Here is a 13,678-nt window from a genome sequence, read left to right as displayed (position 1 = left end):
GATGAAAAATGGTGAAAACATCACTTGTACAAAAATATTTATAGCAGCCCTGTTTGTGGTGGTAAAGAATTGGAAATCAAGTCAATGTCCTTCAATTGGGGAATGGCTTAGCAAACTGTGGAATATGTATGTCATGGAACACTATTGTTCTATTAGAAACCAGGAGGGATGGGAATTCAGGGAAGCCTGGAGGGATTTGCATGAATTGATGCTGAGTGAGATGAGCAGTACCAGAAAAACACGGTATACCCTAACAGCAACATGGGGGTGAGGTTCAACCCTGAAGGACTCGCTCAATCCATCAGTGCAATAATCGGGAACAATTCTGGGCTGTCTGCAAAGGAGAGTGCCATCTGTATCTAGATAAAGAGCCATGGAGTTTGAACAAAGTTCAAGGACTATTCCCTTTAATTTAAAAAAAAAAAACAGATATCTTATTCTCTGATCTTGTTAAAAAAATAAAAGAAAATATAGTTGTGTTGAAGAAGAAAGCAATGGTTCAGAGATAGGAAATTGTAAGACAGACTCAAAAATTTGAGTACTCCTATTGGGTTGGAACATAGGGTATAACTTATTGCATGAAATAAAACTAGAAAGGTAGTTTTTGGACTATATAGCAAAGATTCTTCAGCAAAAAAACTAAGTAATTTGAACTTTATTTGATAAGTAATGGGCCATTACTGAATAATTTGCTGTTAATTTTTTTCCCCACATTGCTTTCTATGTCTGGAATTAATTTTCCCTATCCAAGCACAGTTCAAATGTGACCTCCTCTTCAACAAATAGGAAGTTTTCACTAATCTTCCTAAATCAGCTGTTACTTAGAGCTGTTGGATTCCAGTTTGTATTTCTGTTGTTATTTTCTAGCTTCCTTTATCTCTCCTACTAGGATACCATGCTTTATTTGTCTATATATCACTTTTGGGACTTAAATGGTGACCCTAACAGAAGATATGATAAATGCTGTTTAAATAAAAGTGAACTGAATTTCTAACCCCGCCAGGGGTGGGATTAGAAGTGGTATTTTTAGGAAGATGGACTAGTCAATAAGACGTAGGATGGGTTGGAATGAAAAAGATAAATCCAGTAATACCACTTAGGAGGCTACTGGAAATTAAAGGTGAGAGCTTGATCAAGTTGACAGTGAGAAGAAAAAGGGAAAAAACAGAATTGGAAGACATTGAAACTTACCAGAATCAACAGAAATGTTAAGAACAACAAATGGATACTGGTGCCGATTATATAAATGGTAGACTTCATTAACTAGTCTGGAAATCTATAGAAAGAATAAAGATTAATAATGGTTATAATATTCTATTTTCTTTTATATTGTAGTAACTCTGGCTAATCAACACACTCTTAGAACTATAAAATATTAGAACCTGAAGAGTCCTTAGGGATCATTTAGTTTAGGGGTTGGCAAACTAGATCCTGTGGGCCAAATCTAGCCCTCTGCCTGGCTTTTGTAAAGTCCAGAGGCCTGTTTTTTTTAGGTGGTTTTTTTTTGCAAGGCAAATGGGGCTAAGTGGCTTGCCCAAGGCCACACAGCTAGGTAATTATTTAATTGTTAAGTGTCTGAGACCAGATTTGAACCCAGGTACTCCTGACTCCAAGGCCGGTGCTTTATCCACTATGCCACCTAGCCAACCCGAGGCCTGTTTTTTTTTTACATTCCACAAGCTAAAAACGTTTTTATAATTTATAGTAAAGTTCACCAAATTTAAATTTTAAAATGTTAAAAAAAAATTTTTAGGGTCAGCTAGGTGACGTTTGGAGTAGCCAGGTGGTGTAGTAGATAAGAGTACTGACCCTGGAGTCAGGAGGACCTGAGTTCAAATTTGACTTCACTTAATAATTACCTAGCCATGTGACCTTGGGCAAGTCACTTAACCCCAATGCATTGCAAAAAAACAAAAACAACAAAAAATTTTAGCTCCCAGGCAGGCATAAACAGGGTTATAGTCCATCAAACTCTGATTTGGTTCCACATTCCTATTTCACACATGAGGAATTGAAGACCCAGAAAGGTAAAGTGATATGGATTTTTTTAAAAGCAGATTCCTAAAAAATCAATTATCATTTATTAAGTACCTACCATGTGCCAGGCACTGTTCTGAGTGCTAAAAAGAATCAGTTTCTGGATTTTTATGTTTATTCAAAAGTAACTATGTCCCAGTGTTTCAGTAGGATGTGGATACAGTTTGTATCTATATGAGACATTTATAAAATTAATATGACACACTATATGAGCATATGACAACACTACTAGTTAGCCTTGATGCTATGTTATATGATCAGATGGATAGTATTGAGGAAAATAAGACATTCAAAATTGTGGAACCAGAACTGATGGAAAACACAAGTGGATTTTAAAAAGTTATTGGGAAAGGGAAAATGGTTAATACAATTCCAAAATACTGAGGATGTGAATTAAAAAACAGAACTAAACATACATGTAGCCATTTAAAGGTTACACAATTAGTCTGAAGTAGAATTTACATACATACACACCTAGAAAATGTTTAACACGATATGTAAAAAATATAGATGTACATTTGATCATTGGAACACTGGTCTCAAAAAACACAGAAGTTTGGAGAACTGTGAGTTAAAGGATAATACAGTTAGTATTCTAAACTGGATGAATAGAAAGACACAAAGAATAGTCTTCAGTGGCCTGGTGTCCATTCTTAAGGAGGTCTTTAGGAAAGGACCATAGGGATTGTCCCTTGGTCTTGTGTTATTCAACAATTTTTGTTAGTGATTTGATTGGCACTTAGGATAAAAAAATGAATTGGAGGAGGTTGTATATGAAAAAAGTCTGGGGTTTTCAATTACATGGCAAGCTCAATGTGTGTAAGACAGCAATTGTCTTATAATCGCTAGTAAAAAAAGTTAGTGAAATCTGAGATCAGATTATCAGAAATAATGTCTAGAATGGTAAAAGAATTGATTGAGTGGCACAGAGCGGCATTAGATGAAAAAAATGGAAATTTTAATCTTGAAGAAAAGATTTAAGCTGCCCTCAGATATTTTTGAAGATTTTAGGATTAAATTTACTTTGGTTGGCCCTGGCAGACAGAACTAAAAGCAATGAAGGAAAGTTTAAGAGAGGAAAAATTTAAGCTTTATATAAAGAAAAAAAGTCTTAATAATTAAGACATGGCCCCATATGTAACGTGCTCTTCAGGGCAAGAAACCTGCCTAAAACAAGAAGTAAGCTACTCAGGTCCCACATGTTTATTACAGCACAACTCTGAAATTAATAACAGACCAAATAATGATCAATAAAATCAATAAGAAATAGTGACTTTTTCCATGCCATAACTGTAAAAAAATCAAAAGATCTTAGGCAAGAGAAAAGCGGGGCCTGCTGGCCAGCAAATGATAGCCTCTCAACACAACTAAAGATGCAAAATGTCCCTAACACTTTGTTCCAAGATGTCACAAAGGACCTCTAAGGTACAACATTGTGACAAACAATAGGAAACTGCAGGGATGCCCATCATTTGGGGAATGGCTGAACATACTGAAGTATCTGAACATGATGGTATACTATTGTGCTGTAAGAAATGATGAACTCGATGATCTTAGAAAAGCATGAATAGACTGGCACAAAATAATAAAGATCAAAATAAGCAGAAGAAGACAATGTTGTATAAAGTAGTAACAATGCTATTTTAATAATAACTTTGTGAGTGATTAAGTCATAAATTCTCAAATTACCTATAAAGAATATATGAAGATGATAACTGTATCCAAAGAAAGAACTGATTAATAAATGTATAGAATGGGAAACTAAATAAAAGTACTTTAAAAAAATCCAACAAGGTCTAATTAAACTCTAAAAGGAGTTAGAGGTCAACACAGGAACCCAGCTGACTCAAGGTAGAGACAAGGCAGGGCCAACCACCCATTCCAAAAGTACAGCAATGGGCAGAGCTTGGTACAAAAGTCCAAATCAGAAACTAAAGCTAGAGATGAGTGAATCAAAAGAAAACATTAACCAGTATAAAAATTTATTTCAAACCTAGAAATCCCCGAAAAGAAGGAATAATTCCATAGCAACTACAGAGACTAAAAGAAAAAAATGAATTCTCCAGAAGGACTACAGGAATAACTAAACAAAGAAATGAAGAGGAAAAAATGACGTACAAGTTCTGGAGGAAAGAGATGTTAGGAATCTCTGAAAACTACACTAAACCAAACAAGCCAACAACCATTTATTAAAAACTTATATAAAGGAAGTTTTCAGAGGAAGGAATCAAAACTATCAATAGTCCTGTGAAAAATACTCTGAATCACTTATTAGAGAAATGTAAATGAAAACAACTTTGAGGTACCCGCTCACACCTATCAGATAGGCTGAGATGACAGACAAGGAAAGTGACAAATGCTGGAAGGGAAAGTAAGAACACTAATGCATTGTTTGTGGAGCTGTGAATTGATGAAATCATTCTGGAGTACAATTTAAAACTATACCCAAAGAGCTATAAAATTGTACATATCCTTTAACCTAGAAATGTCACTACTAGGTCTATATCCCAAGAAGTTCAAAGAAAAAGGAAAAGGATCCATATGTACAAAAATATTACACACACTATATTGTGGTGACAAAGAAAAATAGATTTTTAATAGAATAGAGGACTTTTAGGTATTTCTGTTGAAAAGGCCAATGGTGGCAGGGTAGAGCCAAGATGGTGGACTTTTGGAACTCTCCCTCAGACCACTCCAAATACCATTAAATAAAGACTCTAAACAGATTACAGAGTGGCAGAATCCACATAAAGACTGTAAAAAAATTTCCCAGTCCAAGACAACTTGGAAGATTGGCAGGAAGGATCTACTGCCCTGGGGTGAGAGAGGAGTGCAGAGAAGTGCAGCAGCACCAGAGCAAGCCAGCCCCAACAATCCAGTAAGAAACAGCTAACTGCCTGAATCAGTGACAGTGGTGGTGGCTTCCAGACTTCTCAGTTCAGAGATTACCAAGGACAATTTGGAAGGTCAGCAGAAAAAGTCTGCCACACTGGGGTGAGAGTGGAGTATAGTCCAGGGCAGGTCTTAGCAGCACAGAGCTGAAGAACCACTGAATAAGCTGTAGTACCTGCTTTTAGAGCTCTCAGCCCACAAACAGTAAAGGGGTCAGAAGGAGATTACAAGGGTCTCTGCTGCTTTGCCCATACTAAGATCTGGGTCTAAGTCTGGGGCTCCAGTTCCAGGAAGATCAGAAGCACAATAGTGTTTATTGTCATAGCAGAGCTGGGACACTCATCATAGTCCCAGGGCAGAACAGTGTGCTTCTGGTTACTCAGAGCCCAAAGTACAAATCAGGAGAAGAGTCATAACCTCTCCTTAGATCATAAGACCTTGGAAGAATTGAAAACTTGCAGATCCGTAGAAGTATCTCTGAAAACAGCTGCTAAAACCCCCAGAAGCTTGGGACAGTGCATCTTTCACTCTGGAAGTGGAGCCCCCCACTCTAATAAAGAGTCAAAATCAAGTCACAGGCTGGAGAAATGAGTAAACAATAGAAGGACAAATATCTGTTGATAGACAGTTACTCTGGTCATGAGGAAGATCAAAATATGTATACTAAGAAAAAGCTAACAAAGTCAAAAAGTCTCCAAGAAAAATATGAATTGATCTCAGGCCATGGAAGAGCTCAAAAAGGATTTTGAAAATCAATTAAGGGAAATAAAGGAAAAATTGGAGAGAGAAATGAGAGTGATGCTGGAAAATCATGAAAACCAAGTCAGCAGCTTAGTGAAGGAGAAAAAAAAATACTGAAGAGAATAACGTTTTAAAAATCAAACTGGGACAAATGGGAAAAGAGGTCCAAAATATCAATGAGAAGGATGCCTTAAAAGGAAGAACTGAGGCAGCTAGGTGGTGCAGTGAATAGAGTACCGGCCCTGGAGTCAGGAGGACCTGGGTTCAAATCCGGCCTCAGACACTTAATAATTACCTAGCTGTATGGCCTTGGAAAAGCCACTTAACCCCATTTGCCTTGCAAAAAAAAAAAAAAACCTAGAAAAAAGAAAAAGCAGAATTGGTCAAATGGAAAAGAGATACACTTCACTGAAGAAAATAATTCCTTAAATATAAAATAGAGAAAAGCTGATGACTTTGTGAGAAATCAAGAAACAATAAAACAAAAACAAAAGAATGAAAAACTAGAAGAAAATGTGAACTATCTCACTGGAAATAGAACTGAATTGGAAAACAGATCCAGGAGAAAGAATTTAAAAATTACTACTGTCTTTAAGCCATGACCAAAAAAAGAGGAGAGGAAAATAAATTGGGGGGGGAGAGGGGAGAACAGGATGGAGGGAAATACAGTTAGCAATAGAAACTATGGGGGGGAAATTGAAACAACTTTCTCAGATAAAGACCTCATTTCTCAAACATAGAGAACTAAGTCAAATTCATAAAAAATAGGAGCCACTCCCCAATTGATAAATCATCAAAAGATATGAACAGTTTTCAGATGAGGTTATCAATGCTATCTATATAGTTGGAACAATTCTGAGGTACTACCTTTTACCTAATGAATGCACTAACAGGACAGAAAGAATGTTGGAGGGGATGAGGGAAAATGAGATTAACGCACTGCTGGAAGTGTTGTGAAGCATACCCTTTCTATACCAGAAGAGATGAAAAACAGGAAGGAAAAGGACCTATGTGTAGAAGGATATTTATAGCAGCTCTTTTCTGGCTGGCAAGGAACTGGAGATTGAGGGGATGCCCATCAGTTGGGAAATGGCTGAATAAATTGTGGTCTGTGATTATGGTGAAATGCTATTTTGTTATAATAAGTAAAAATGCTCTAGATAAAAAAAAAAAACTTACATGAGCAGATGCAAGGGGAAATATACTATAAACAAACATCAAAGTTATAGGATAATCAGCTGTGAATGACTTACCTTTTCTCAGCAATACTATAACCTGAGAGAACTTTGAAGAACTTAGGACAAAGAATATTATCTATCCCAAAGACAGAACTAATGGTGTCTGATTACAGATTGATGCATACTTTTGTTTAAACCTGTATTTTTTCTTAAAATTTCTCTTTTCTTGTGGGGAGGGGGAATTATACTTTAGAACCTAAAAAGGTAAATTTATTTGAGAACTTGGAAGGAGCTACATGATGATGTTGTACAAGCATTCTAATGGACGGCAAGAAACAAGTGTGCCTTTAGATCTTACTATTTTCAAAGCATATTAAAGCATTTAAAAAAAAAAAAACAAAGGTCCCGGGGTAGGCTAGATTGAAGGTTTAAAGACAAGAAAGAGAATGGAGTCTAAAAGAAGATATAGACCAGTGTACAAAGGAGAAAGAAGGTAGAACTTTTTGTATCTTATAAGTGGGATGAATGAAAAGCATATATAAACATAGAAAAAGGTGTGGGAAGAATGGGCAACAGAAATGAACCTCACTCTTATCTGATATGGAAAAACACACTTAACATATATAGTTTGATAAAGAAATATATCAAATTTCAAAAGGGAAACAAATGGGCAGAATGGGGAAAAATTTACAATAGAAGGGGGTGTGCCTCAGATTGCCTTTTAGGAATGGCTGAGCTGTGTCATATGAAGGTAAGGGAATATTATTGTGCAAATAAAAAAGGGAGGCATAGGTAAGAAAATTCTAAGTTTCCCAGATTTCCTTCACAGACAAATAAAAAAAAAACTCAGGGTAGAGCAGCAAAAATCAACAAGAATTGATTGAACAGTGATTTTCCTGGGACAGCTGGCTAAATGAAGTGTAAACACCTCAAGGCTAGCTCTCTGAAACAGCAAGAGGTGAGCCTTAGGGGCAGCTAGGATGGGAGGAAGCCACCACAGGAATTCTTACCTCCTGGACAGAGAAGAAAGTTGGGCATCTGAGTGGGGAAGAGAGAAAAACCTCTGCTAATAAAGGATATCAGGCCTACTTGTGCTGCTGAGATTTAGTCTTGGGCAAGTAAGAACCAGCATATACCCAGGGAGGGCAGAAGCAATGGTAAAGAGATGCTGCTGGCTATGAATACTTACAGAGGAAATGAGTTCTCAGTATTGGTTCTTGGCCAGAGGGAAAAACTTGCAGGTTCTCAGGGAATTAAGATCATTCCAACACATAATGTGGAGGGACCCCAGCTGTGATATGGAGGGAGAAATACAGAGGTTGGGTCCAGGACAAAATTCCTGAAGTCAGCACCATGCCTCACATCACAGGACTAAAGCTTAACATAACAATAAGTTGCTAAAAAAAATTATTTTTTTAAATGAGCAGGCAAAGGAGAAAGAACCCAATTATGAACAGTTTCTGAAGGAATAGGAGAAGACTGGGGTTCAACTTCAGAGGAAGATACTAAAGCAAAAAGCACTTCTACTGCCCCCAAAGATAATGTCAAATGGCTAAATACTCAAAAAAATTCACAGAAGAACTCACAAAAAAAGACTTTAAAAAAACAAAATAAGAGTTTGAGGAAAAACTTTAAAAAATAAGAACAATCCAAGAAAAACAATTTCATGAAAAGAAAGTTAACTAACTGGAAAAGAAGATTCAAAACTAAAAAGAAGAAAATTTACTCCTTGAAAATCAGAATTAGGCAAAGGGAAGTCAGAGAAGGTATTAGAGATCAGGAAATATAACAAAATATAAAGAATGAAAAATAGAAAAAATTTTTAACACCGCATAAGAAAAATAACTGATCTGGAGAACAGATCAAGAAGAGAAAACATAAGAATACTTAAGACTACTAAAAAGCTACAATCAACTAAATAATAATAATACAGTATTACAAAAAATATTGAAAATTGTTCTGAAGTGTTAGAACAAGAAGGGAAAGTAGAAATAGAAAAAAATTCACTGAGTACCACCTGAAAGGGATCCTAGAATAGGAATATCATAGAAAAAATTCCAAATTCCCCAGGTTAAGGAGAAAATATTAAGAATAACAAGAAAAAACAATTCAAATATACACACAGCACAATGAAAATTACACAAGACCTATTTTAAAGTACTGGCTACTTTAAAAGGGCACAGTTCTTGGAACACTAAATATCAAAGAGCACAAGAATTGAGATTGTGGCTTAAAGTATCATAACTAGCAAAGTTAAGTATAATACTGAATTTTTAAAAAATGAACATTCAGTGAACTCCCAGACTTTCAGGATTTTGCTGCAAAAAAGATCTGAATTTAATAGGAAATTTGACCTACAAGATTCAAGAGAAATATAAAGTAAAAAATCAAAGACTAATTACAAGGACTCAATAAGGACAAATTGTTTACTTTTATACATGGAAATGTAAATTATATGTCCAATATTGTTATTAGTAATTGGGTAGTTCAAAGAAAAGATTGGAGTAGAACTGAGTAGAATGGAATTATAAAGAATAAAATGGTGTAGGTAAAGATTAAAGAAAAGAGCTATCATCTTATACAAATGATGTATGAGAGGAAGAATTGACATAGAGGAATTAGAAAGGGAATGAGCTGGAAGATCTGAAAATCTACTTTCACTGGGAATGAGTTAAAGACAGATTAATTCAAACATAACCACACACATATACAAATATACATACACTATATATCTAAAGATATAGATATATAGTATATGTATATATCCATGCTTAATTTTAACTGTGCTGGGAAGGGGTGGGTGGAAAGAAAAAAAATAAATACTGCACAGCAGAGAATAGAAGAAAACTTAGAAGGAAGCAAGAAAAAAATGAACAATTTTGAACACAATGTGTAGTTTTTATCACAGACCTTTTTGTAATGGAAATTCATTGCTTTATTTTATGAATATTCTATTCTTTGTTGTGCACATGATAATGTTTATTTTTCTTATTTTGTAATCAAGTTTAAAATAAAAAAATACATCAAAAAAAGGGAAAAACTATTTTAAAGAATTCTGAGTAGTATGTAATAACCCAGAGAAAAGTGAACAGATCTGTGATGAAGCATGTTATCCACCTCCTTACAAGAATAAACACAAGGTGTAGAAAGATAAATATGTTTTTCAATATGGACACTGTGTGGATTTGTTTTTATTGCCTTTAGGCAGTTGTTACAAGGATTTTTAAAAAAAATTCTTCTTTCCCTAGGATTTTCCTGAAAGGGCAGAGATCAAGAGGGAAGAAAGAGATTGGCAATAGTGATTCAAAAAGAAAAGAGGGGTGCGGCTAGGTGGCACAGTAGATAGAGCACTGGCCCTGGAGTCAGGAGTACCTGAGTTCAAATCCAGCCTCAGACACTTAATAATTACCTAGCTGTGTGGCCTTGGGCAAGACACTTAACCCCATTTGCCTTGCAAAAACCTAAAAACAAGAAAAAAAAGTAATTTGAAAGTAATGTGTAAGAGGACACTTGAAGGCCAACACAGAAAAAGTTTGGAAACCCAGAAACGCATAAAATATATGTACAGTATTGTATAATAAAAAAATTTTATCTTTTAATATCATAATTAAGACTGCTTCTCTGGTATGAAGGGAGCACCAAAAAATTTTACACCTCCTGATCCCCGTGATGTGGAAGGGACAATTTTATTTTATAATGCCTTTAGTGATTTTACCTTTGCAGGATCACAGGGCCGTTGATTGATAAAGAAAAACTGTCTCTCTGTTGTACTCCTTCCAACACCATGTTCAGAACGGGAAACAAAACCTGAAATACTATTTTACATTAATATGATAAGGGTTGGCATCCAGAATTGAGAAAGTAATTGGTCAACAAATATTTACTTAAACAAATATGTTTAAACATCTCTTATGTGCAAAGTACTATTGTTAAATAGCACAATAATCTTAAAATTTTTTCAAAGCATTTCCACCCTTTTTGTTCTCCCCCCCTTCTCCAACTTTCCCAAATTTAGTGGTATGCTATTGATATAATTTTAGGCATATTCTATTCCTATTTCTCAGAAAAAGAGAAAATAGAATACTTCCAGAAATTTCATAGAATTTTTAATAAATAATCTATATATTTACTCACACAACTTTTTTATTCAGTTCTCTTATCACCTCTCCTCTATTTTCTTTCAGGAAACACTGCTCTCTACTCAACATTCCCAATGCTCCTAGCTGCTCAAAAAACTTCATGAAAGACTACCCTCCAGAGTCAGACCTTTGTTTCAACTTTAGCAAATAAATTTAATTACAATGTGCTAATATTACCTGAATATTTGAATTTTAATAAGATACATTCAAGAAAATGTTCACTGATAACATTTCATATACTAATGTGAAATTAAATTCATAAGCCTAACATTAAATGAGTTCTGAATCCCATGTTAATTTCAGCTGATAATTTCATCTATTCTAGTAAAAAAATTCAGACCATGTGATAGGTTCATTATCAACTTCACTTCTCTTTACCTCAAAAAAAAAATATATATATATATCTTCTTTCCTTCCTCTCTCAAAGAGAAAAAAATAAGCCTACCTCCTTTCCAAGGATAACCCTTCTACTTTGTCCTTGATCCCATCCCTTCCTACCTTTAGGACCTTGATTCATCAATTACCTCCCACTCTTGAATTATCAATAATCTTTCCTCTGAATCTTTTTCTCTCCATCCATAATAAGCACACTTAGGTATTATCAGCATCAAAACTAAATAAATTATCTTCCCCACTCAGCTTTTCCCTTAATCCTTTCTTATGAATTGTGCATTCTGTGACTGGTAAAAAAAAAAGAAAAAGAAAAAAATACATTAGTGGGGAATCATAGACTGATTTGGAGAGGATCCTGATCCACCAAATACAGATCCCATGGTAGCTCACTGGAAGAATTCAGAGAGGAAAGAGTCCTGTTCTTCCAAGCCCAAGTGCACTATATAATTTTTCTTATCTCTCTCTTCTCTTAGCAAAGAAGTGAAGGATAACAAGGGTTGAAGAAGTCACTGTATTGACTCGCAGTTCAGTTTAACTTAACTATTTTCTTTGTTCAAATATGAAAGGCTTAAGAATTATCTATTTTTTTTTGACATGTATAAGGCAGGAATTTGCTCTCCTTCACTATGTATATTTGTTAGAGGGGTTTTGTTTTCTTTTTTTTTCCCCCAGTGGACATAAAGGTAGGAAGGACAGAAAATATCATTTTGTTAATTGGGAAAAAAATCAAATTAAATTTAAAGCAAACAAAACAGGGCAATTGCAAAGAACTAGAGGATAGCGGTTACTTCTAAATAGAAATTTCTGTGACATACAAAAAAAAGAATCAATAAAGCTTATTTTCAAAAAAAGAAATGTTTAAATATGAGGAAAGGAACACTCAAGCAAAAAGAAATCAAACATGTTATAAAATCAGTCCATATTCTTCTGCTATGCTAAAATAATTATATATGTAAAAATGTTTTAAATTATTTTGTTCATTTATTACCTAAAACCTTTCACTAAGGATGTAAATTTAGCAAAAGAATTGAAAATACGCCAAATTACATAAACTCCTTTTATTCCTGTTCATTTCATATTAACCATAGTTAAGCAGGTGGTTTCTATCTCAAAGCACTTTCTCTAAATTCTCTCTCTGCAGCAATATCACTCACAATTTTATGCAATTTCTAAATTATCATTTAAATAACTCCAAGTCAATCATCTAGGCAAAAATCCTGAGTCACTTACCTAAAGAAATTATGTAGTTCAGCATTATAGTTAATACCATACTCTTCACAAACTGATTCACTAGGGGGCAGCTGCACAAAGGGAATGAGGCTTTGCAACTGAAAGAAAGATTCATTGTTATTGACTACAATATACAAAGTAAACCTTTCAGAAATTAGTAAACAGCTCCCACCCCACCCTCCATTCCCTCCCCAACTCCTGACTTCCTCTCTAAGTTTAATCAAACTACATTAGGAAAGCAAAGGAACTTGATTTGATTTGTTTGGCTTAAAAATAGTAATTCTGATCATTCTCCTGACGCACCTGAAAAGCTAGAAAATTCAGGCCATTACATTTAATGTACAAAACATTTCACATTAGTTTCCTGGGCAAGAACAGAAGGGAATGGTTTTCTTTATATTAAGAAAGGAAGAAAATAGTATTTTTGTAAAAAACTCACTAATTGTTTTAAGACAATTACTCTTAGAGAGAAATGTTTAGAAACATTTAATTTTTGAATTTTTCTTGGAAAACATTAATTTCAAAAGGACAACAAACCTGCCTCAACCACAATACAATATGATTAGTAATTATACCTGTTTTTGTCCAAAAATTGCTCCAATATTTTCCTTCACTGTGGAGTTTCCATTTGTGCATAAAACAGACTGTCGTTTTCCTTGACCAATTTGATTGGTGCAGTTTATTCGGATACCTGTTGAAATGATACAGTATGCTTGTAATACCTGTACCATTTTGTTGAATTCCTGGTTAAAAACAAACCACAAAAAATGCAAAAACGTCTCAATCATTTATAATTGGGAAAGCATATAATTTCCATTGTTCAACAATTAAGGTAGTCAAACCTGAAGTTATCAAAATACTTAACAAAAAGAACCTCACTGTTAGGAAACCTTAGGCACAGAAAATAATTTAATTTAGGACACTCAGTACTCAAATGCAATGTTAAATGGAACCCAAGGTCTTTGTCTTTCATATTCCTTTAATTGGTATTACAATTGTTTAGTTTCCTAAATAAATATATAACTTATGTTTACAATAAGTAAAACTTAAAATAGCACATTAGCCTTC

At 34.6% G+C, this 13,678-nt stretch overlaps 1 protein-coding gene across 4 annotated transcripts in view; it reads right to left on the bottom strand.

The window, feature by feature from the left end:
- Nucleotides 1–13,678, bottom strand: part of PMS2 (PMS1 homolog 2, mismatch repair system component) — a 62,401-nt gene that overhangs the window by 29,082 nt on the left and 19,641 nt on the right. For all 4 annotated transcript variants that reach the window (XR_012472751.1, XM_074208169.1, XM_074208170.1 and 1 more), the window contains 4 exons: nt 13,186–13,353; nt 12,611–12,708; nt 10,564–10,663; nt 1,192–1,276 (listed from right to left, as the gene is read on the bottom strand). Coding sequence is in view for 3 of the 4 variants with exons in the window: in XM_074208169.1 (XP_074064270.1) it covers nt 1,192–1,276; nt 10,564–10,663; nt 12,611–12,708; nt 13,186–13,353 (451 nt within the window). In the remaining variant the exon portion in view is untranslated. The remainder of the gene's footprint in view (nt 1–1,191; nt 1,277–10,563; nt 10,664–12,610; nt 12,709–13,185; nt 13,354–13,678) is intronic.

The sequence above is a fragment of the Macrotis lagotis genome, chromosome X (assembly GCF_037893015.1).
Source record: "Macrotis lagotis isolate mMagLag1 chromosome X, bilby.v1.9.chrom.fasta, whole genome shotgun sequence".
Classification (NCBI taxonomy): Eukaryota; Metazoa; Chordata; class Mammalia; order Peramelemorphia; family Peramelidae; genus Macrotis; species Macrotis lagotis.
The sequence above is the reverse complement of the archived record's forward strand: the minus strand, read 5'-3'. Positions and strand labels throughout refer to the sequence as shown.